At 43.6% G+C, this 25,265-nt stretch overlaps 1 protein-coding gene and 1 pseudogene across 1 annotated transcript in view; one reads left to right on the top strand and one right to left on the bottom strand.

The window, feature by feature from the left end:
• Positions 1-25,265, top strand: part of ENPEP (glutamyl aminopeptidase) — a 94,176-nt gene that overhangs the window by 20,202 nt on the left and 48,709 nt on the right. The window contains exons 2-6 of the mRNA XM_089668508.1: positions 12,629-12,770; positions 15,276-15,407; positions 20,393-20,513; positions 22,360-22,514; positions 24,511-24,624. Of these exons, the coding sequence (XP_089524634.1) occupies positions 12,629-12,770; positions 15,276-15,407; positions 20,393-20,513; positions 22,360-22,514; positions 24,511-24,624 (664 nt within the window). The remainder of the gene's footprint in view (positions 1-12,628; positions 12,771-15,275; positions 15,408-20,392; positions 20,514-22,359; positions 22,515-24,510; positions 24,625-25,265) is intronic.
• On the bottom strand, positions 16,383-16,541 carry LOC149469904 (U2 spliceosomal RNA; annotated as a pseudogene).

Raw genomic sequence — 25,265 nt, 5'->3', positions numbered from 1 at the left:
CCACCAGCAAGATCAGTGCGCCGTGAAGATCTACCCCCCTTGTCATTACCCACCAGCAAGATCAGTCCCCCATGTAGATCTGCCCCCCTTGTCATTACCCACCAGCAAGATCAGTGCACCGTGAAGATCTGCCCCCCTTGTCATTACAACCCAGCAAGATCAGTCCCCCGTGAAGATCTGCCCCCCTTGTCATTACAACCCAGCAAGATCAGTCCCCCGTGAAGATCTGCCCCCCTTGTCATTACAACCCAGAAAGATCAGTCCCCCGTGAAGATCGGCCCCCCTTGTCATTACCCACCAGCAAGATCAGTCACCCGTGAAGATCTGCCCCCCTTGTCGTTACCCCCCAGCAAGATCAGTGCGCCGTGAAGATCTACCCCCCTTGTCATTACCCACCAGCAAGATCAGTCCCCCGTGAAGATCTGCCCCCCTTGTCATTACAACCCAGCAAGATCAGTCCCCCGTGAAGATCTGCCCCCTTGTCATTACAACCCAGAAAGATCAGTCCCCCGTGAAGATCGGCCCCCCTTGTCATTACCCACCAGCAAGATCAGTCCCCAGTGAAGATCTGCCCCCCTTGTCGTTACCCCCCAGCAAGATCAGTGCGCCGTGAAGACCTACCCCCCTTGTCATTACCCACCAGCAAGATCAGTCCCCTGTGAAGATCTGCCCCCTTGTCATTACAACCCAGCAAGATCAGTCCACCGTGAAGATCTGCCCCCCTTGTCGTTACCCCCCAGCAAGATCAGTCCCCCATGTAGATCTGCCCCCCTTTTCATTACCCACCAGCAAGATCAGTCCACCGTGAAGATCTGCCCCCTTGTCATTACAACCCAGCAAGATCAGTCCACCGTGAAGATCTGCCCCCCTTGTCATTACCCACCAGCAAGATCAGTGCCCCGTGAAAATCTGCCCCCCTTGTCCATACACCCCAGCAAGATCAGTCCCCCGTGAAGATCTGCCCCCCTTGTCCATACACCCCATCAAGCTCAGTCCCCCATGCAGATCTGCCCCCCCTGGACACAACCCCCCCCCTTAGCAGCAAGCTCAGTCCACCGTGAAGATCTGCCCCCCCTTGACGCAACCCCCTCCCACCCCCATAGCAGCAAGCTCAGTCCCCGTGCAGATCTGCCCCCCCTTGACGCAACCCCCTCCCACCCCCATAGCAGAAAGCTCAGTCCCCCGTGAAAATGTGCCCCCCATTGACGCAAGCAACCCCCCACCCTTACCAGCAAGCTCAGTCCCCGTGCAGATCTGCCCCCCTTGACGCAACCCCCTCCCATCCCCATAGCAGAAAGCTCAGTCCCCCGTGAAAATGTGCCCCCCATTGACGCAAGCAACCCCCCACCCATAGCAGCAAGCTCAGTCCCCGTGCAGATCTGCCCCCCCTTGACGCAACCCCCTCCCACCCCCATATCAGCAAGCTCAGTCCCCGTGCAGATCTGCCCCCCCTTGACGCAACCCCCTCCCACCCCCATAGCAGCAAGCTCAGTCCCCGTGCAGATCTGCCCCCCCTTGACGCAACCCCCTCCCACCCCCATAGCAGCAAGCTCAGTCACTGTGCAGATCTTCCCCCCCTTGACGCAACCCCCTCCCACCCCCATAGCAGCAAGCTCAGTCCCCGTGCAGATCTGCCCCCCCTTGACGCAACCCCCTCCCACCCCCATAGCAGCAAGCTCAGTCCCCCGTGAAAATGTGCCCCCCATTGACGCAAGCAACCCCCCACCCGTACCAGCAAGCTCAGTCACCGTGCAGATCTGCCCCCCCTTGACGCAACCCCCTCCCATCCCCATAGCAGAAAGCTCAGTCCCCCGTGAAAATGTGCCCCCCATTGACGCAAGCAACCCCCCACCCATACCAGCAAGCTCAGTCCCCGTGCAGATCTGCCCCCCCTTGACGCAACCCCCTCCCACCCCCATAGCAGCAAGCTCAGTCCCCGTGCAGATCTGCCCCCCCTTGACGCAACCCCCTCCCACCCCCATAGCAGCAAGCTCAGTCCCCGTGCAGATCTGCCCCCCCTTGACGCAACCCCCTCCCACCCCCATTGCAGCAAGCTCAGTCCCCGTGCAGATCTGCCCCCCATTGACGCAAGCAACCCCCCACCTGTAGCAGCAAGCTCAGTCCCCGTGCAGATCTGCCCCCCATTGACGCAAGCAACCCCCCACCTGTAGCAGCAAGCTCAGTCCCCAGTGATAATCTGCCACCCTTGACGGAAATCCCCCCCCCATGTGACTGGCCCCCCAAATGTAACTGCACCACCATAACGTTACTGATGTCACTGATCCCCCCACAGGTGACTGTTCTCGCCATGTCACAACCCCCTGCAGCTTGTAGACATCCTGCAGTTGGTGTCGGTTGAATCCAGCATACAAGGGGTTACCAGAGTGACAGCGAGAATACATCTTGCGGGAGGAGGATCGTCAGCCCCAGTGATCCGAGGGATGGGATTCAGCGGTTCATATACCTTGCATCCGGCATACAACGGGTTAACACTGTGAGAGGATGAGATCGCCGATCCTCTGCTAATGCCTGAAACCCGCACATGCTCAGATACGTCGAGGGGTGTAGATCTTCATAGGAGGCAGGTTTTCATGCTACACCGGCTGTAGTAAAGATCAGAGACCACTGGACCTCCTCCTGGTCTCAGTGGTCAGGAAGTCACACTTGCTACTGGCTCCTCCTGAGGCCTTTCGTGCTACGGCACTTCATCAGAGGATGGACGCCACTAGCAGTGTGACAGTAAGACTTCCTTTTAAACGCGGTTCGCGCATGCGCGAAAATCCCGCTCCATCGTCCGATAATCAAAAAGCGGAACTGCGCATGCGCGAATAGCCGCCATTTTACCGTGGATCACGGCTGTGCAGTATTAAACTGCGCATGCGCCGCCCGATCGCCGCCATATTGCCATGGATCATAAACAGTGAGCTGTGAAAATCAACAGCTGCTGTTAAAGGAGTAAAAAACGGGCATATACTCAAAAGTTAATTTCCCCTGGCTGGTGATAGAAGGGTGGATAGCCCTCTCACAGGTACATAGGTAGATACCCTCCCCCAAACACAGATGGACTATTAAACTGTGTGGGAACGCACAACTATGGTGCTACAGAAGCCATAGAAGCCAAAACCCCTCTTTATAGTAATTTTAATAATTATATCCATGGCATAGGGGCAAATAACGGAACATAAAAAATAGGTAAAAAATAGGTTAAAATATGCACACAGGCATCCCACAAGGATACATCTATAATAAATTTGGGATATGTTCTGTTAACATCATAGGTCATAATATCCTGGTGCCATGAGATAGTGATCACAAAGAGGGTGGGATACATCAATAAAGGTCAGAGACAAATAAATATTCCTTTTCCACCATCCTAGGGGCTAATGTGAAAAAAGGGGGTGTTAACTACACCGACCTGTAGGTCGCAAAAATTATATTATACCCCATTTCACCATTAAATGCCCTCAAGACTCTCAGGGACATCCAAGACTAAAGGAGTCCCTTCCAGATGCTGTGTACAACAATACACTGATAAAACCATAAAATATCTAAAAATTCTAAATAAATGGAAATGAATAAAATCTACACCACACTATATTCTACAATAATGGGAGATGTATCAATGTCCTAACTATTGGCAATGAAGCAATTGATATCCACCTCAACATTGTGTCCATGAGGGTAGAGAGTGCGTAATTCATAGACCCAGCGGGTCTCCGCCTGGGAGACTGTCCTGGTCTTATGAAGTCCCCTCCAATGCGGTGACACCATCTCTATTCCCATAAACTTTAGGGAAGTAGGATCGCTATTATGGAACAGCCTAAAGTGGTTGGATAATGAGTGGTCCCTATAGCCTTTTTTAATATTCGCTACGTGCTCCCGCAGACGGTCCCGTAGGCGTCTAGTTGTCCGTCCTACATACTGCTTGTTACAGGGACAACTGAGGAGGTAGACCACAAATTTACTATTACACGTTATACATTGCTTAATGCCATAGGACTTCCCGGTTGATGTTGAAGTAAACGTTTCAATTTTCCTTTTACGAGTATTATCACACCTGCACATAATACATTTATTACACGGATAAAATCCCTTTAGATCCCCAAAGAAAGAAGTTTTGGCAGGGGGATTCACAATATTTGGTGCAATACGATTTCTCATAGCCGGGGCCCTCCTAAACATAATCTCAGGCTTGTTGGGTAATATTTGTGAAAGGACAGGATCCATCTTCAAAATATCCCAGTTCTTCTTTATCAGTTTTCCTACCTGTTTATATTGTACTGAAAATGTCGTTACAAAGGGACATACTTTCTCATTTATTCTCTTTGGTTTGTATGAGAGCATCTCTTTCCTATCCAGACCCGCAACCTTAGCCAAAGACTCATCAAGCTCAGGTTCCTTATATCCTTTCTCAAGGAATCTGTTCCTAAGGATGTTCGCTTGAGACCAATACGTCCCCAGATCCGTGCAGTTTCGTCTTATCCGAGTGAATTGGCCTTTAGGTATGTTTCTCAGCCAATTCGGATGATGACAACTACTTACAGGGATATAGCTGTTACGGTCGGATCCCTTAAAAAAGGACTTAGTCACTATCCTCCCCTTGTCTTTCATAAGTGTAAGGTCCAAAAAGTCGATCTGGTGTCGACTGTAGGTATAGGTCAGGTGAATATTTAAGGTGTTATTATTCAATGTCGTAAAGAAATTATTAAGCGCACTTTCCTCTCCATTCCAGAGGAGGAGGATGTCATCGATATATCGCTTGTCCTTTAATAATTCTCTCTTCCCTCTGAATTGTTAGATATTTATATTCATCCCCCATTCAGTGATATCCATTGTGCAGTTCTGCCCCACATTGCATAGTTTTTCTTTTGAAAATGTCCCTGCCAGCTTCTCTTCTTACTGTGCACTAAAAATAAACTTGTTCTTTAATCCTTTCGCTGCTATCAACATATGGCATACGTCGGTTGCAGCAGGGTGCTCCTTTATACACTGCAGCAGCCTGGTAATGTGTATAAATCAGGCAAGCCTACTTTCAGTTGTCAGGTGGAAGCAATCTGTAGGTCCCCTGCGGAACCCCCAATACGTTTCCCTGGCTTCGCTATTCCACCTGTAGACACTGGACGTGCATGGTGGGGCCCTGGGTAGAGGGGAAGGAGACCGGCGAACATCCATTTGCTGATCTTTCCTTCTTGGTAAAAACCTGGAAGTGACATGTATTACTGTCACTATCCCCAGCCACTGTGGCTATAGAGAGCGATCTGCGCTTCATTAGCTTCAGTGGGGGGCAGGTAAGACATCAGAGGCCTGTCTCCCTTAAGAAAAACCTGTTCTCTATGTGATTAAAATAATTCATTTTAGTGAAAAAATTGTGCAAAACAATTTGTTACACCTAAGCACTTAACACCCTCCCCAACCCCCCCCCCCCCAAAAAGGCCTATAGAAAGTTTAAGGTACCAAAGTTTGCTGTTGTTTCATGGATGCAATTTTAAGGCTCAACATTTTGGGTATCTAGTTAGTTGGCGCAGCCTCATCTTTAACCAACAATTGGGTATTATGTTGCATTTCTGCTCCCTTAAATGAAATTACACTACCACTATTTTATTCTCCAAGATCTCTGCTTTCAGAGTTTTGGGAGTTTTAGGGAATCTTCAGGCCTAAAATGCACACGTGAACAAAAACTCAAAAATAGCCCTAGCAGCAAAAGGGTTAAGTTCAGTAAAATCAGACCAGTACAAGATTAATTCTGATCAGTATCTTTTGAGTTTTTGTATTAAATTGATTGTAAAGGCTAAAGGTGGTTGTAAAGGCTAAAGGCTAAACCTGCGTGCTGCAACCCCCAAAGCCCCCCAATACTTACCTGAGCCCTCTCTCAATCCAGCGCTGTGCATGGAAGCTTCAGCTCTCCTGGGTCTCTCTCTCCTGATTTGGCTCCAACTGTTGTCAATCACAGCCAGTCTGGAAAGAGCAGGAGGTAGGGCTAAGCTGCGCTCTGTGTGTCTCTTAGTCACACAAAGTCCGGCTCAGGAGCAAGCATGTACCAGTGCCCCCATAGCAAGCAGCTTACTATGGGGGCACTGAGCAGTGGGGAGGGGCCAGGAGCGCCAGCGGTGAACCCAAGAAGAAGAGGATCAAGGCTGCACGTAAGTATGACATGTTTGTTATATTCAACCACTTCAAGTCCGGACACTTTCATCCACTTCCAGTCCACGTCAATTTTCAGCTCTCATCACTGTCACAGTTTGAATGACAATTACTCAGTCATACAATACTATATCCAAATGAATTGTTTATAATTTTTTTGAGATAGGGCTTTATTTTGGTGGTATATGATCATCACTGTTTTTTTTTTCTTTTTTTTTGCTATATAAATGAAAAAATACCAAAGATTTGGAAAAAAAATGTTATGCTTAGTTTTTGTCATAAAATTTTGCAAATAAATGATCTTTCTTCATAAATTTAGACCAAATGTATTCTGCTACATTCTTTGGGTAAAAATAACCCAAAACAGTGTATATTATTTAGTCTGTGTGAAAGTTATAGAGTTTACAAACTATGTTGTGTATATACTGTATATCTGAAAATGGATCAGTTGAGACTCTAAAATTCCAGACGCTGGTATAACATATGGCAGTGATCAGGATGTTGGTATAGTGTATGGTGGAGATCAGGGCGCTGGTATGGTATATGGTGGTGATCAGGGCGCTGGTATGGGATATGGCATTGATCAAGATGCTGGTATGGTGGTGATCAGGGCTCTGGTATGGGATATGACATTGATCAAGATACTGGTATGGTGGTGATCAGGATATTGGTATGGTGTATGAGGGTGTTTTTGTGAGCACTGGGACAGGTGACAGGTGCTGAATGCATTTTTTATTAGGTACTACACTGTGGAAGTGATCATGGATACTAGGGTGGCTGGCACTGCAGTATGTAAGTGTACAAGCAGCCTGAAGGGTTGCTTGTACACTCACAGGCTGCAGCATCGCTTCTCTCTGCTCTCACAGTGAGAGCAGAGAGAAGCGATGTTTGCTTTTATTCTCTACTGGACACAGCAATCACATGGTAAAATACTATGTGATCACCCGGACACAGAGGTAATGTGATATGCTGTCTCTGGGTAACACTCGGGTTGTCGGGCTCACGGGTGAGCACTCTTTGAGTCATTTTAGCCCGTATCGGCACTGCATCCCATCAGCTGCTTATAGGCAATGTGTAGATAGGAAGCGATTAAAATAAAAGAGCCTTTAACCCCTTTGGCACTGGCACCTCCTGGGTAGGTTTTGTGATCATGTAACCACTGTGATTGGCTGTCACAGCAGGCACATATTGGGAAAACTCCCGATCGCAAGTAGAGATTAGGAGCTTTCCGTTAGCCACCAATATCTGTGCTGGAAGAGTGCATGGTGTGCACTCCCAGCACAGTTTTTTTTTTTTGGGGGTTTGCATAAATATGTCCTCTCGTCATCAAGGCCCACCCGCTGAGAGGCTGCATATATGTGTGTGGCCGGCAGGAAGGAGTTAATATCACTTTAATATGAGCACTTAAAATGAAGCACTTTTTACTGAATGATTCTGCATATCTTTTACATTAGTTACCATAGCTTCTATCTCTCCTTCCTTTTGGTTGTTCTGTATGCATACAGACCCAGTGCTGATCAGTGTCACCATAAACCCCAATGTTTTTCAGCGAATGCATGAAAAGTCTGCTACACTCGGAAACCAGATACCTCTTGTCTGTTGAAGAAGACAACTCTGTGATTTATTATACTTTGATTACAATAATATCACTTTAGGAAAGCAGGGCTGCACAGTGTCAGCACTAATAAACCACAAACAACATACTTCAGATTCCAGAATAATTAAACCTGAGAGTGGGCAGCCACTATGCTCAAGGTTCAGTATATTAATGATTTAGCAGATGTTATGTTCAAAACCATTGCCATTGCAATGTCTGTTGGCTGTTTATGATACATCATGGCAAACTATAGCAGGCTGTAATAATGAATGCCTTATTTTTTCAGCTGCTGTAAGGGTGGCAATAATGTACATGGTTCAGCTCCTACAAGATTATCCAGTACAATTCTTATGTAGCAGCCCCCTGAGGGTCCCCTAGAGACAGGGAAAGCTGACATGGCTGGAAATGGGGGATTAAGAAACACTGGGTGCCAGTCACATTTAGTATCTTTTTAAGATTTTATTGCTCCTAATGAACATGGAGAGAGGGATTGAGTGCAGATATCCATAAGCAACATTAGATTCCAGATCCACATCCAGCTTGTACAATATCCTTCAAGTCAACACCAGCAACACTGGAAATAGCACACTTCAAATGGCTAGTAGGCGTCTCTATGTATTTCCCCATGAAAAGTAAACAGAACCCAACGCAGAGTAGTGGCTGTGGGGATATAAAATAAGCTCCCAAGTGCCACGTCCTAATAAAACTAGTATAGATCGACCAAGAGAAGAAGGCCAGAAATTTGGACTTTAGAGGCACTGCAACAATATTCATTAAAATCATTTCTTTATTGGATGTACACAATTACACAACAGTACATTAAAAAAAACATCCGTTAAGAATGTAGGTCCCCCATTGGGGTGGTACATTCTATGCAGTTACAAATCTCGTAGATACATAAAATCTTGATCCATACAAATATACTGTATCCTGGTAAGGGTGTCAGGGATGCATGAATCAGATGTCAATAACCATAGTGACTCAAAATGTTTCACGAGAATATCGCTTCTTCAGGAGTTACTAAAACCACAGGCATCGTAGCGAGGGGTTATGGAGGGGGATAAGGCATCCAATGCCCAGGCAAGTCAACAGGGGGATCCCAGAAGAATAGACCACGTCGTGGACAGTCCTAAAGAGGACTTCCTTCCAGCCAAGGAAGGTATAATGATATCACCGATTTTGAAGATGCAAAGCCACTTAAAAGACATTCAATCATATAGACTAGGTGGAGGAAGTGTAGTCAAGTCTCCAATTTGGATCCACATAAGGAACATACGTCGGTTTATTAGTAGTCAGTGTTGGTAGTATCTTACTATATGCAGAAAAGGGGGGAGCTGATGGGGCAGATTCTGCCAGTGTAGTAATAATAAAATAGTATTAAGAACGATAAGGTCATCCATCAGAATCCCATCTGTATCATTCAACGAAACACACCAGCTGAAAATTAGTCCCAAATGCCAATGTACAAAGCTCACCGATCCCCTTTGCCCACCCAGGGCTAACGCCACAGACACCTGTGCTGTCCAGCTATGATTCCCTGAGGGGCCATTGCCAATACCCACTCTGTCCCGCTGTAATTGCCATATCCCTGGGCATCCTCTCAGACCTCTGTACATCCTAACAAGAGTCACCAGATCTCTGCCAGAAAATCATCCTTTTCCCAAATTCTTCTTCGTTCCTTCCTGGTTTTTAGTCCTGGTTCAGCTTCCCCCTCGACCGGGCAGGACAGGTTCCAAGGATAACGTTTGGTCCCAGTCCAGCTATCAGCACAGGTAAGCCCCGTAAATGCTATAGGCCTAACAGGACAGATTACAGACAGGCCAAAGCCCAGGGGGAAAGACACTCTCAAAAAGTCAACCCCACATATTTATGATCTCCTGCAGTATGCATCACTGGCAATAAACCTCCTAGTGGTTGGCCAGAGGGAACAGAAAGCAGAACCAAAAGCAATGCTGAGCTTAGAGTTAGACCAATTGAGTACAAGTTACAAATCAGTTTGGGCTGCATAGCACTGAGTGACTAAATTTTGCTTAGGGCAGGGAGGCTACACTCAAGTGAAAATTGAGCTGTGTAAGGCTATATTGGGGCAGTAATGAACACTCCCAACAGCCAAAAGTGTTTGTTATCAAAGACATTTTCTGATTTTCTATAAAGATCTCTATGCGACAAGGCCTGATTCTTTGTTTACCTAGTTAAGAATCACATGTATGGAGTCACAAGATAGAGTAGTACATCCTAGTATTTTTCAATTTGGGTAAATGTCTTCTAGATAATTCTTGATAGAACCATTTTATCTTCTAGGGTCAGCCTATCCCATAGCAGCCAATCACATGCTTCTTTTCACATTGCTGAAAAAAAATCATAAATTTAATCTGATTGATTGCTATAAAAGTTATAGACACAGTTCTTAATATGGATATTCTGAAAAATAAGGTAGAGTATTCAATGAAAAACAAAAAAGCAGACACCAACCTTTGTTCAATGGCTGACATCAAGTCCTGCATTTTGACCTTCCACACAAACATACCAGTTGCAATAAAATATTTCTGTTTTCCCTTGTTATAACATCACAGCAGAGAATGAATGTGTGTGCGTGTTTAATTTTTTAAATGTCTGTGTGTGTTAATGACATATCATCAAATGTTATGAGCAACACACCACGAAGACTCTGGATATAAATATCAGAAAAGATTTATGTGGGCAAAAATATTATTAAATACCGTATTTTTCGCTCCATAAGACGCACCTGACCATAAGACGCGCCTAGGTTTTAGAGGAGAAAAACAAGAAAAAAAATATTCTGAACCAATGGACTGCAGACACAGTACAGGAGATGACCAGAGACTGCGGACACAGTACAGGGGATGACCAGAGACTGTGGACATAGTACAGGAGATGACCAGAGACTGCGGACACAGTACAGGAGAAGGACCAGAGACTGTGGACACAGTACAGGAGATGACCAGAGACTGCGGACATAGTACAGGAGATGACCAGAGACTGCGGACATAGTACAGGAGATGACCAGAGACTGCGGACATAGTACAGGAGATGACCAGAGACTGCGGACATAGTACAGGAGATGACCAGAGACTGCGGACACAGTACAGGGAATGACCAGAGACTGTGGACATAGTACAGGAGATGACCAGAGACTGCGGACATAGTGCAGGAGATGACCAGAGACTGTGGACACAGTACAGGAGATGACCAGAGACTGCAGACATAGTACAGGAGATGAACAGAGACTGCGGACACAGTACAGGAGATGACCAGAGACTGCGGACATAGTACAGGAGATGACCAGAGACTGCGGGCACAGTACAGGGGATGACCAGAGACTGCGGACACAGTACAGGGAATGGCCAGAGACTGCAGACATAGTACAGGGAATGACCAGAGACAGCGGACACAGTACAGGGAATGACCAGAGACTGCGGACATAGTACAGGAGATGACCAGAGACTGCGGACACAGTACAGGGGATGACCAGAGACTGCAGACACAGTACAGGAGATGACCAGAGACTGCAGACATAGTACAGGGAATGACCAGAGACTGTGGACATAGTACAGATGACTAGAGACTGCAGACAGTGCAGGGGATGACCAGAGACTGCAGACAGTAAAGGAGATTACCAGAGACTGTGGACCTTTGGGGAGGGAGGGGGAACTTTGACAGGTACCCGCTCCCACTTCCGCGGAGTTGTCCTTCCTTCTTCCCGTGGCGGCTTCTGTGACAGCTGGGTGCCCACTGCGCATGCGCGAGAAGCGCTGTGCTTTGTGAATGGCCCGAAGCCTTCTGGGACCTGTCATGTGTCCCAGAAGACGCCGGACCATTCACAAAGCGCAGCGCTTCTCGTGCATGCGCAGTGGGCACCCGGCTGTCACAGAAGCCGCCGCGGGAAGACTGCAGTGCTGGGGCGAGGAACAGGTAAGGTCCTGCAGGAGAGAAGAGCTGAGTGGCCGGATATGGTGGTGGCAGAAATACCGGACCGGCCGCTTTACATTCGCTCCATAAGATGCACTGACATTTTCCCCCCTTTTTTGGGGGGAAAAAAGTGCGTCTTATGGAGCGAAAAATACGGTAATAGGCCTCTATTGTGAAATAGACCTCTTCATGCTGCTATAGATGCTTAGGTTTTTTAACAAACCTTTGCAGGGTTTCAGTAAAGTGTTGATGGGGGAATCCCTCCCATCGAGATATTGTGTTCTCCTAAATGGGGGGGGGGGGCGCAGGGAGCTGTCCCTGCTGGGAGAACACAATAGTTATTACTAGCAGCTATAGCCACTGGCAATAATCGGATGTTATAAATCCAACATACTGGTTGTACCCAAGTTGATTCATGGGTTGATCTGGGTACAATCAGACTGCTCATAGATGGATCAAATCTAGGCTGGTCCTTGCTGGACCGGCCAAGATTCAATCCATCTATGACCGGTTTAAGAAACGTAAGGGTTAAAACAAGTTAGTTTAATTATGCTGTTTGCATCCTGTTGATGAGATTTTACTTCAATTTGTGTCCCAGTGATCCAACAGAAAGTAAGCAGAAATCATAACAAAGCAAAGGGAATTCCCCTCTTAGACAGCTGTCATTGGCATAAGTGTTCCAATTGGAAGTATATACTTATTTTGGCTTTCCCGTCACTTTCTTTCATGGTGGCAATAGTCACCATGGCATATACAGAGGTTAAATCTTCTGAGACGTGACACAGCAAAGAAAAAAAAATGCATAAAAATGTTGTAACAATAATATACAAAAATATACTTACAGTATATGCCTGTTATATACTTATATGACTGTTGAGATACTGACTGTAAAAAAAACCACAAAGCAGCCTAATTACCTCTGAAATCTAGTAGACTAAAAGAAGCCTCTCTTTTCTTCAGGAGTATTGCAGCTACAGATCATGAGCCAACAGATGCACGGAAATCATTCCCTTGCTTTGATGAACCCAACAAAAAGGCAACTTATAATATAACCATTATTCACCTTGCTGAATATGATGCAATCTCAAACATGCCAAAAGAGGTATGTATTTGGGACAAAAAGAATAATATCTAAAAATCGTTTTTTTGGTGTTAACTGGATATGATGGCCATTCTGTTTAAAATAAATCACATCATTGCAGAGTGTTTGTTCTTTCACCATGGAATTGTATAAAATAACCAAGATAGACCATTTCCCTTCTTCCTTTGTTACATGGTAACCTGGAGTCTCTTCTCAGAAAGAGTTGAAAAATAAAGAGACTACATGTAAAAGTGGTTTTGGCCTCAAATGGGCAACATAAATATTTTTAGACAGAGGTTGAAAAAGGAGGAAAATGCTATTAGTAATATTTCAGTTTAAACATCTGTAGTCTGGAGTGGGCATAACCTTTACTGGTATTAATATTGTGGGCACCTTGCATTTTCTGAAGACCTTCAAGGAGGTCCAAATTGGACACTTCCCCCAATCCTGCTCAGGGAACACTGGGTGGATTGCACAACACTGCTACATCTACATCATAGGACTAGCTTCCATTCTAGTCATGCCCCCCAGCCAACAGAAGAGACATTGTGACCGCTGAATAAAAAATATTTTTAAGGCAAATACCACCTTTTTGAGGTTTAAAGGCTCTTTTAAAATTCACAGAAGTGTATATAAAGTGACAGTCTGTTTGTTAATCACACACTTCACATAAGCTGTAATTTCTTGCAGTGATTCTGTTATACTGCATATTTTGAAAGCAGCAGAGCTATCAAGATTAAAGCTTGGGTGCGCACTATAAGAAAATATGAAGAAGAATTCTATACGAGGAACGATGGGTCGATTATCTGTTCACTAATATAGTGCTTTCAACAGCCAATTCTGATTGTCCTCATGAAAAAACCCGAAGGTGCAAGCTAGAAAATTTGTATTGTAGGTGAACAAGAAGTCTGATTTTCACTCAATGTATACAGTAATTGTACGGAAATGATAAAAAAATACACTCATGATCAGAAGCAAAGAATGACCCGGAAGAAGATGGCATCGAACATAGAAATTGTACACAAAAAGAACATTTGCCTTTGTCGTTCGAGAATTTTCGTACAAGTTAATACCATTGGTGGTTACATCATGATACATGCCTTAGTGGAAAATCGGATGGTCGTTCATCTGATTTTCTCATAGTGTGTACCCCACTTAAAGCATAGTTCAGATGTAGAGAACTGTATACAAGTGAAAAAGCAGGCATTAATAAATAAATAAACATTTCTACCCATAATGCTAATTCTTACAGTGTATGTATACCCAAAATCTTATGTTTCTAGCTGGCATATTACTTTGGTTAAACAAGTTGTTTTTGGAAACTGTTGCTAAATTTCTTACCTGGAGATCTTGCCTGTATCAACACCTGGGAGTTGATTTACTAAAGGAAAATAGGCTGTTCACTTTGTAAGGGAAGTTGTACTTTGCAAGGGAATTTGCCCCAAGTGTAGTGAATGAGGTATAATTTCACTTTGCAAAGAATACCCAATCATGCAATAAAAAAATGTAAAAAAAAAGCCCAGAATTTGCTTGCACATGATTGGATGAAGGAAGTCAGCTGAGCTTCACGTCACTCACTAAGCTCTGAGGCCAATTTCCTTGCAAAGTACAACTTCCCTTGCAAAGCGAACAGATTATTTTGCCTTTAGGAGACCAACCCCTGTCTGTTGCAGACCGATAATGCTATGCCTCTGCTTTGTGATTAGCAGCAGATTCATCAGCTTGCCCCATTGGGCTGCCTATGTGATAGACTTGATAGGCAACCCAACGGCAATTTAAAGGAGCATGCATTGCAGTAGATTAGCATTGTCAGCATGCAACATGTAGATTAGGTATTAGTAGGTTTTTTAAGTAACAGTCTTAAAAAAAAAACAACTGTGTAAAAAAACACATATACAGTAAGGAAAGATGTCAAACATAATGAAAAATAGATATTGGGTTTACATACACTTTGAAGGGCACCTACACTGCATAAATGTTTAGGCTGTCATAGTTGATCATCTTCTGAAAATGCTATTTGCCTGCCAGTCTTAACTAGTGAACATCAGCTGAGTTACTGACCTGGAAAAAAACATGCAGCAAGAGTAGTCAGAACTCTTGGGATGTATAGTTTTTCCATGCTAGTTTCTCTGATGTTTGAAAACTTGCTGGATCATCATAACTGCCTCACAAGTTGCATTTAAAGTTGAGACCATCAATGCACACTCACATATTTCTCTCTTTGAACGTTTCCTTTAACAGTTTGCTGACATTCATAATATGTTATCCCTATTTAGTTCCTTTGAAACAAATCCCCTTTCATCTCTATTAACACCTAATTTACTTTCTATTTCTACAAGTACATTAATCAAAAGTAAATCAAAAATTGTCTTTAAGCGTAATTTAGCACATCTAAATCTCAGAGGGTACAGATGAAAGATTCTTTTTACTTCTACAGTGTTCGTAGGAGATACAGTCTATAAATGTGTTAGTACAATGCTCTAATATTAAAACTTTTATAAGAAATTGTTTTTTTTTTTCACTTAGACTTCTACTGACATAGAAAATGGGTGGAAAAAAACTGTGTTCGAGAAGTCAGTCCCTATGAGTACATATTTAGTTGCCTTTGCTGTCCACCAGTTCACATATGAGGAACGGACTTCAAAAAGAGGAATCCCTGTAAGTATTATCTCTCAGTACTCTTCTGTTCTAATTTGATTGAATAACATATATTCATTATGCATTAACAGTATTGAATATAAAAGTTATAATATTAAAGCGATATTAAATCCAAACCCAAAATGTTGTTCTATGTTGTAGCTTGCCAATCATTAGATTTTTTTTTTTTTAAGTCCGCAAACGTGCAACTATAACGAAAAAACCCGTAAGTGTTCACAAAAAAGTGCAAGTGCAAAACACCACACAAAAAGTGCACTTAAGGGTGTACTTTTGTCCTACCCCCGAAGGGGTTGGACCGCTACCCTGATCCCCCGGGGCACGAAGCTCCTGACAGGGACAAGGTTCCCATTTGGTCCTCCTGGCCAAAAGGCCTGGTGGACCACCGTTCCTTATGCCCAGCCGAAGCCGGACATCCAGTACTAGGCCAGGGGGTTCTCCCGAAGAGAAAACCCCCTAGGGACAGGGGAGGAAGGAACCGTAGGGCCACACATCCTCCCCCTAGACTTCAGGGCAGGCCCGAGGACCCACACCCTCCATCCTGTGAAAAAAAAACACACACAAAAGTATAAAGTGACAAACGTGGGGTGAGGAAAATAAATAAATAATGAATTAAATAAATCTATAAAAATAATAAAAAGTGTCGTGTCCAAATTGTGCACTGACCAGACCCTGAGGCCTGTAGCAAAAAAAATTGCCCAGAACTTGACCAAAAGGCCCGGTCCTAGAGGCGCAGTGCAAAAAGTGTTTAAACTCGGTGACCATGTGCTCATTCGCAACGTGGGGTCCCACACCCAAGTGCTACTCAGAGCACCCCTGAGGCGACTACTCAGGAGGCACCTAGTTTGCGGACTCTCTGCCTTCCCAGCCCCTGGCCAGACCAAGGTAGATCCGTCCAAATCAGGAGGTACTGGGTCTTTCCAGTCTTTTCGGAGGAATTACTCCCGGGGCCCCAGCATAACTCGTGGCGCTCCCCGGTTTCTGTCCCTCTGGTACTAGCCTTCCGGACCCCATCATACCAGTGAGGGTACTATCCACAGCCATCCCCGCAAAGCTAGAATGGCCGGGAGCACCCCCACTGGACACTGATAAGAACAGATACTACACTTGATCTTAGCCAAAAGGCCGAGAAACAATCATTAGATGTGGCAGCTGATCCTGTTATCTTACCATTGGCTTTTTCCCCTCTGTTTTCACCTGGTGATCTAGTCCAGTAAAAAATCTCCTGTATTAGTGAGACACAACTTTGGAGAATCAAGCCAGGACACAGCAGACAGTAGCATTGTCAGTTTGGTGAAGGGGGGCTGTGCTAAATTAATTCACAGATTTGAATACAAATAACACATTGATTCGAAACTTCATCTAACACTTTATATTCAGTTACAGCAAACATTGTTTTCCTTTTGGGATAAAGGTTTTACATGAATACATAAAAGTTGACCTTTTAAATCACACCTGCCAGTGGTAAATTGATGGTCTTATCCATGTAAGCTGATACATTCTGATGGAGAGCTGAATTGCTGGCTGAATCACTAGATGAAAATAGAAACAAGAAAGATAAAATTAATCTAATGCAGCCATCACATCTAAGAACTGGTGAGCTGCTGTATTAGAAATGTTTGCATCTGGGTTTAACACTGCTTTAACTGCTTGCAGACTGTCTGCTGCTGGACTTGATCACATACATACATCCATACATACATCATACACATACATCCAGCTCTTTTGAGTATAGGGTGCGTGATTCATGGCTGGGACCTGCTGATCAGCTGCTGCCAATGACAGCACAGAGCCATGTGTTTAAAAACAACACAGGGCTCTGTACAAGGAGCAGTGATGTGACTGTTTCTTCTCCCTGCAATGCAGAGAGAAATAACACCCACATCTATTAGGAAAAGCATCACATATTACACACATTACACATTGTGAGGTACACAGTTAACCCTTTGATTGCTCTTAGATGTTAACCTCTTCCCACCCAGGGTCATTAGTACAGTGACAGCATTTATCACTGTGGTACTCTCACTATTGATGTCAGAGTCAGTTAGTAAGTTAGTGTACCCCCCAGCCAGCCTGAGCTAGCCTGCCACACTATCATAGTCCCACTATAAGTCCTGATAACCACCATTACTAGAACAGCATCATAGATGCATACATTTCAGTATATATAGCATAGTTATTGGGATTTTGTTTACCAAAGACATGTAGCTGAATACATTTTGGCCTAAATTAATGAAGACATTTGATTTTCTTTATTTTTTATTGGATATGTTTTATAACAGAAGGTAGAAAAAAATAGTTTTTTAAAAAAAATATTAGGTATTTTTCATATATATAATAAACAATAAAAAACCCAGTGGTGATCAAATGCCATTAAAAGAAAGCTCTATTTGTATGAAAAAAATATCTATATTTCATTTGGGTACAGTGTTGCATAACCCCACAATTGCCAAGTAAAGTAGTGCAGTGTTGAATAGCAGAAAAGGCTCTGGTCATAAAGGGAGTAAAACCCAAAAGGTTAATCTATGCGGCAGCTGTATATATGTCATATTTGCCAGATTACGTCTTCATTTTGCAAGTTATGAATATTTAGGAATTTGTGTCAATCAGATGCCCAGATCATGCGTGGGGACAAGAATCATTATAGGTAGACCCTAAATAAAATAAAAATGCTAAATTTAAGGCTTAAAGCAGAGTTCCACTCACCCTGTCAAAAATAAAAGTCAGCAGCTACAAACACTGTAGCTGCTGACTTTTAAAAAACAGCCACTTTGCTGTCCCTCGGTCCCGCGGTGTGTCCCCCGCAGCCCGTTTCACCGGCCGTCCTGTATTCCAGGAGTTCGGCATCTTCAGTGTGGGCACCCGGCTGTGACAGCTTGCGGCTTTACACCCGGGTACCCACTACGCACGCGCGGGTAGTGCCGCGCTACATGAATGGTCCTGTAGTCTTCTTGGACTTGTCACGTGTCCCAAAAGCCTACAAGGGAGGACACCTTCTGCTTCCGGTTGCCTAGGCGATTGGACCGGAAGTGGGAGCGGGTACCTGTCGAATTCGGGTACTCGCTCCCCCGCCGCCCCCCAAAGGTGCCAACCCCTTAATGGGGAGTGGGGGAGCAGTTCTTAAAGCGGAACTTCCCCTTTTGGGTGGAGCTCCGCTTTAATATGTATATATGGAATGGATCCTGACAAACACCCTTGCTTGGAGTGCAGAAGTTAATTAGTAGAAAAGTATATAAAGTGCAGCGCTAATGTTAACAAATATATAAACGAATATTAATAAATAATGTACGTTATAAATGTGTAAAATCAATAGTTCATCCAAATGTCATAAAGTAATAAAATTCAAACACAGAATAGCAGCACAGATGGATAATCTTCAAAGCAGCAGATTGTTGAATAACAGGGCTTGCAACAGGAACAAATGGTAAAAGTGTGCACTCACCGCAAGCGCATTGGTAATGCACATGTATATATAACCACCAAGGATCTCAAGGATGGGCGCATGGTGAGCTTCTTTCTACTAAATGGTCATCAGGCAAAGGGTAGTAAGGTAATCTACTGGGTCCAGAGGTCCCCTTAAGGATGGATAGGTGCTTAGCCTGGGTACAGGGCTCCCTCCTCTGGATACTGGATGTAATGGGGGGTGATCTGCAGGCTTAATAGCTCCAGATAGGAGCCAAAAAACAAAAGCCCATAGTGTAGTATGTCCACTTAAAACATGTTTATTGCCATAAAAAGTTAAAACAGGGTAGTATGCAAATTATCAACAAGAGATTGCAGAGTATGCAGCACTAATCCCTAGTAAAGATGGCCGCCGAACCTCCTCATGGCTTCGGCGGCGGTGACGTCACACTCTGTTAGCTCCTCCTAAAGCTCCTCCTAGAAGTTAATTAGTAGACTGAGTCCTGCACAACCAGCCTCCTCATACATGGATCGAAATTCGGCTGATCCCTGCTGAACCGACTGAATTTTGATCCATCTACGGCTGGCATTAAGTTAGTCATACATGTGGGAATTTGTTAGAAATACTGAACATTTGATTCCACTTTTTTTGTTGAAAGCAAACCAATCAAAGACATAAAATGGTGAATTTAATGGAATTCAAGGAGATAAGATGGAAATTGCTCCATGATGAATAAATCCACTCGGTTTGAATGAAATTATCTTTTCATTCCAGCTCCAGTTCAAGCTCTAAATAAACTGTATTGCAGCTGGCAATTGTTTGCTCAGTTTTGAGTTCATAACCAACTGAATTCTGGAGGTCAGTTGAACTAGTAGGTGGTAGATTGCAAATTTAGATCATATTAAAAGTGGCTCAAAAGTGCTTGGAATTGGCTGAAAAATTTGCCATGTGTATGGTCAAATTCAGTCACCAGGCAATAGTACAATCAATGGTGAGATTTTATCAGCCCCTTGCTAAAAGCACTAATGCATGCACTTAATCAAAGGCTGGTTTAGCCACTCCTCTGATGCAATAAAGCGGTTTTCCAAAATGGTTACATTCAAGGCATCCATGAATGATAACATCACATTTGCTTGTGCTCTCAACTGGACTGTCATGCCAAATGACTGGTGTAATAACTGATCACATGTGCAGCACCTTGGTAACCGCAGATCAAACAGAGGCAAAGATGGCAACTTCCTTAGATGTAAAGGATAGGAGGGTTTAGTTCCCCTTTAACATGTGCTTGTAGCATGGGGTTAGAACTACCTTTTTTACACAACACTTTTCATAGCCTAATTGTGATTGGCAGAAATAGAGGTGTCATAAGCTGACCACACCCACACTGAGGCTGCGGTTTGGTGTAAATGCCCAAACTATAGACTGTGCAGAATTTCCAATGCCACCTTGTGCACTGGCAGAGTATGGTTATTATAAATTTACCAGCATGCCCGATTTATGAGCTCATCAAAAACAGTGTCGAGTGAATTTGTCACATTTCCAGGAAACCTTTTTTTTCACACTAATATTTTTGTTTTCATTTTAGCTGAGAATCTATGTGCAGCCAAATCAAAAACAAACAGCGGTGTATGCAGCAGAGACTACAAAAATTATATTTGACTTCTTTGAAGAGTATTTTAACATGGACTATTCTCTACCCAAACTGGGTATGTATGAAATTGAGACCTTGAAACATATTCAGGGAACTTAACCTTACTGTTTAGTGCTTCTGATTTGTATCTAAGTACAGTGTATTATAGCATATCTAAATATATGCTACACTATTCCATTCAAATATATAATGTCAGAACAACATTATATAAGTGCAAATAAACAACATCATATATTCAACATCAATTGCATAAGACTGTGTATGTGTTCATATGTGTGTAGATAGATAGATAGATAGATAGATAGATACATAGATAGATAGATAGATAGATAGATAGATAGATAGATAGATAGATAGATAGATAGATAGATAGATACATAGATAGATAGATAGATAGATAGATAGATAGATAGATAGATAGATAGATAGATAGATAGAATGTGCTCAAGTGATAAGCTTTAGCCTAGAATAGAATAGAAAAGAATACAATAGCAAAAAAACAATAGAATCTAATCAAATAAAATAGAAATAATATAATCATCTTCTGAAATTCAAATTTCGAACAGAATACATTTCAATATGAATAGAATATATTAGAATGGAAAAATATAACAGAAAATAACAGAATAGAAAAGAATAGAGTAGAAAATAAAAGAACAGTGGCTAAATGGCTAGCACTTCTGCCTGGCAGTACTAGGGTCGTTGGTTTGAATCACAGCCATGGCACCACCTGCCTGGAGTTTGCATGTTCTCCCTGTGCCTGTGTGAGTTTCCTCTGGGTACTCTGGTTTCCTCCCACACTCCATAGACATGCTGGTAGGTTAATTGGATCCTGTCTAAATTGGCCCTAGTATGTGTATGTATGAATGTATGTTGGGGACCTTAGATTGTACGCTCTTTGAGGGTTAGGGACTGATGAGAATGTACAATATATATGTAAAGCACTGTGTTTATTGACGGTGCTATAAAAGTACCTGTAATAATAAATAAAATAATAGAATAGAAAAAATAGAATATAACTGTATTCCGAAATTCAAATAGAATGAAGCCAACAGCCTCCTAACAACCATGGCGCTTGCAGTAGGCAGAGCCTGATAGGGATGCTAAGACACTAGTTCCCTATCTGGTCCACTATCGCCTTGTGATTGACAGCAGTCAGTGGGTGGATTCTTTAGCCAATAGCAGGCTGTCTATTGGCAAAGAATCTGCCCACTGCCTGTTGTCAATCACAAGGGGAGGGGACCTAATAGGAACTAGTGTCTGTAAATCCACATCAGGCTCTGCTCCCCAATACATAAACTCCATGCTGCTGCCCTGTCTGTGTGACAGCTTCAGCAGTGGAGAAGGAGCACCGCTGTACGGAGCTCAGAGTGTTCATATTGCAAAAAAATTAATTTGCAATGAGAGAAGATTATTCTCTGCAGTTGTTCACTACTGAGTGATGTTATCAGTGGACAGTGGGATCGCTATGACTCCTACAAAGTCTGCTACGTCATTTAGCATACACTAATAAAACAAGGAGTTTCCAGAAAACCATCTAATTTTGGAATAGTTACTATATAATATGCATTTTGAGAAATGTTACCTTCAGGGGCGGACTGACAACTCATGGGGCCCCTGGGCAATAGGGGATCATGGGGCCCCTGTGTCCTTGCCCATACTCAAACCACACCCAAAAAAGCCTATGAAAGGTACCAGGGGCATCTCATGGGGCCCCCTTCTGACCCCGGGCCCTCGGGCAGTGCCGAGTTCCCAAATGGTCAGTCGGCCCCTGGTTACCTTTATTATGATCATCTACATTTCATGTATCTTTGTAGGTTTGGACAAAAAGTTGGCATATCTATAAGCAGCCTAAGCTGCATTTCAAAACTTAATGGTAATGTGTTTTTATCTTGATCTAGACCAAATAGCAATTCCAGATTTTGGCACTGGAGCTATGGAAAACTGGGGACTGATAACTTACAGAGAGACTAACCTGCTTTATGACATCAATGAATCAGCAACAGTCAATAAACAGCGAGTGGCCGCTGTGATAGCTCATGAGCTTGTACATCAGGTATGACTAGACATTATTTTTTAAAAGCTGGAGGGTTTCATTTGAAACTGGTTTCCTAGAGGCCTTTGGGAACCCAACCACACACAGGGGTTTATTTACTAAAGCTGGGGAGTGCAAAATCAAGCTCACTTCTGCACAGAAACCAACCAGCTTCCAGGTTTTATTGCTTGATTGAACAAGCTGAAGTTAGAAGCTGATTGGTATCTCTGCAGAAGTGTTCCTGATTTTGCACTCCCCAGCTTCAGTAAACAAAACCCAGTACCTTCAACTGTCCTCCCTACCCACCCTCCGTGGATATTGTAAGTCTTAGCCCTGGTTCATACTGTCATGCGATTTGACAATTCCAAAGCACATGACAAGTCACACCCTATTGTCGGTAATGGAACCCTTGAAATCGGTGCAACTCTGACTCCGTTAGAATTGCACTGATTTTGAAAGTTGATACTGAAATTGAAATGAATGGGCTGCACTGCCAGTGCAAGTGTGGGCCGCAAACCCCCCAAGATGTGAACCCAGGGTTACTTGCACAGACGTACATATGACCCCTATTGCACTAAATATATTAGATATAAGGTGGTATCAAAAACTTTCAAGACTAATTTTGTAACAAGCCAACAAATGGCAGCACAAGGCTGCACACACAGTCATAAGTCAGTGTGCCAAAAGACATCATCCTGTGTGCATCGGGAGCTGTGCAACTGGTGCTATTCTGACCATGTGTGATACCCCCGTCTGCTATTTCAACATGGACAGCAAGTTAGAACAAAGAGCAAACATTAAATTCTGCGAGAAACCCATACACCCAAGTTTTGTCATCGGTAATGATCCTTGACACGAAGGACGAGTCATACACGGCACACTGACAGACTTTGACGCAGTGTTTTTTCTGCTCGTGGGACAAACATGGCAGCAACATGGCATATGTTCAAATCACACGTGAGGATTGCCAGGATGGTTTTGTATGACACACCGACAATGGCAGCAATGTTGTGGATTGTTCTCCAATGATCATCATAAACAAGTTGTCGAATGGTTTTGACATTTTTGTGTTTTGAGCTCGTTGAAAATCTTCCTGATCTCTCATGTCTTCCAGTGATGTTGAAGCACACGTGCCACTCAAAACACCTCAAACGACTTATTGCAGCATCACCGTAAACTTACCGAACCATGTCAAACGTTTCTGTGGCAGATTTGCCCAGTTTCACACACAATTTCACGTTTGCTCTTTGTTCTAACTTGCTGTCTATGATGAAATAGCAGGCGTGGTAATGCATGTGGTCAGAATAGCACCAGTTGCACAGCTCCCGATGTACACAAGACGATGTCTTTCAGCACACTGACTTATGAAGGTCAGTGAGCCCTGTGACTGTGCATGCAGCCTCCTGCTGCCATCTGTTAACGTGTTACAAAACTAGTCTTGAAACTTTTTAATACTACCTCATATACCCATCCACGTTAGAGGTTTAGAAATAATTTTCACACTAAATAGATGAAGTACATTTTTAGTGTAAGGTGTTTGTTTACAGTTTTATGTACCTTGCTTCACAAAAACACTCTTTTATATTTAGACATTTGCAGATCATCTCGTGTTTGTGTGATTGTGAAAATTAATATGATTTCAGCGTATTTTATTGAAGACTTCCAATGAAAACACTTGAAAACACTATTTTGAGAAACATTTGCACAGGTTTATTTTATTCAAGACTCTTCTTTTCTTGGAGTCTGCCGACAAACCTGCATATCCAGGATTCGATGTTTGTGCAGCCATGCTTTCCTAGGAGTAAATAAACTGCCCCATACAGTTGTATACCTCTTATTTTTGTATTAGGTATTGCTTATAAAACAAACTCTTTAGCTTACAGCTGTTTTATATTGTGCATGTTTTCTCTTCATCTCTGGTGCTGAGTGAGCATCCCTCTAACAATGTTTATTTGTAGGGGGGAGAAGAGACCAGAGGGAATGTTTATAAAGGTTCCTAATATGTTTGTATTTTCAGTGGTTTGGAAACATAGTTACAATGGACTGGTGGGATGACCTGTGGCTTAATGAAGGCTTTGCCAGCTTCTTTGAATATTCAGGAGTGAATTCAGCTGAGCCCTTATGGAACATGGTAAGCTTGACTTTAGAAAAGTATTGCAACATACTATAAAGAAATATATGCATTTGAAATGGTTTTCTTCATTCTGTCCTTAGGGCTGGTTCACACCAGATGTAGCCCATTGCATTTTTAATCTGCATAAAAACACATAAGCAGTGGGTTTTTTTTTTCATGCATTCCAATGGCCCTAGTTCAAACCAATACACTCAGTTCCAGTGCAGTCAACAAAAGTAGAACCTGCTGTAGTTTTTGTATATGGAACACTGGTGGTGTATTTATTTCTTGTGCTTGACCTAGACAACACTATAATCATCAGGCACCAACCCCCCCCCCCCCCAGGAACATCCACTGCCTACCACACCCCCCCCCCCCCAGGAACCACCACCCACCACAACCACCCAATTCCAGCACTGACCTTAACCGGAGTGAAAGAAGAAGAAGCAAGCTATCCCTGCAGCCTCATCTTTCCATGGAGGAGCTCTGGCAGTGCCTCACCAGGTCCCCATCCCTGCCACTTGTGTCACTTCTTCTGGAGGGCGACGCCGCCCCCCCAAAAAAATTGCCACCCAAGGCTAATGCCTTGTTTGCCTCATGGTTAATATGCCGCTGTGGAAAGCATAAAAAATGAGTTGGAGCACATATAAACACATCAA

This window comes from Staurois parvus, unplaced genomic scaffold, assembly GCF_062004578.1.
Source record: "Staurois parvus isolate SC_StPar_1 unplaced genomic scaffold, SC_StPar_1.0 ptg000058l, whole genome shotgun sequence".
Lineage (NCBI taxonomy): Eukaryota > Metazoa > Chordata > Amphibia > Anura > Ranidae > Staurois > Staurois parvus.
This window is presented reverse-complemented; position numbering and strand designations above follow the sequence as displayed.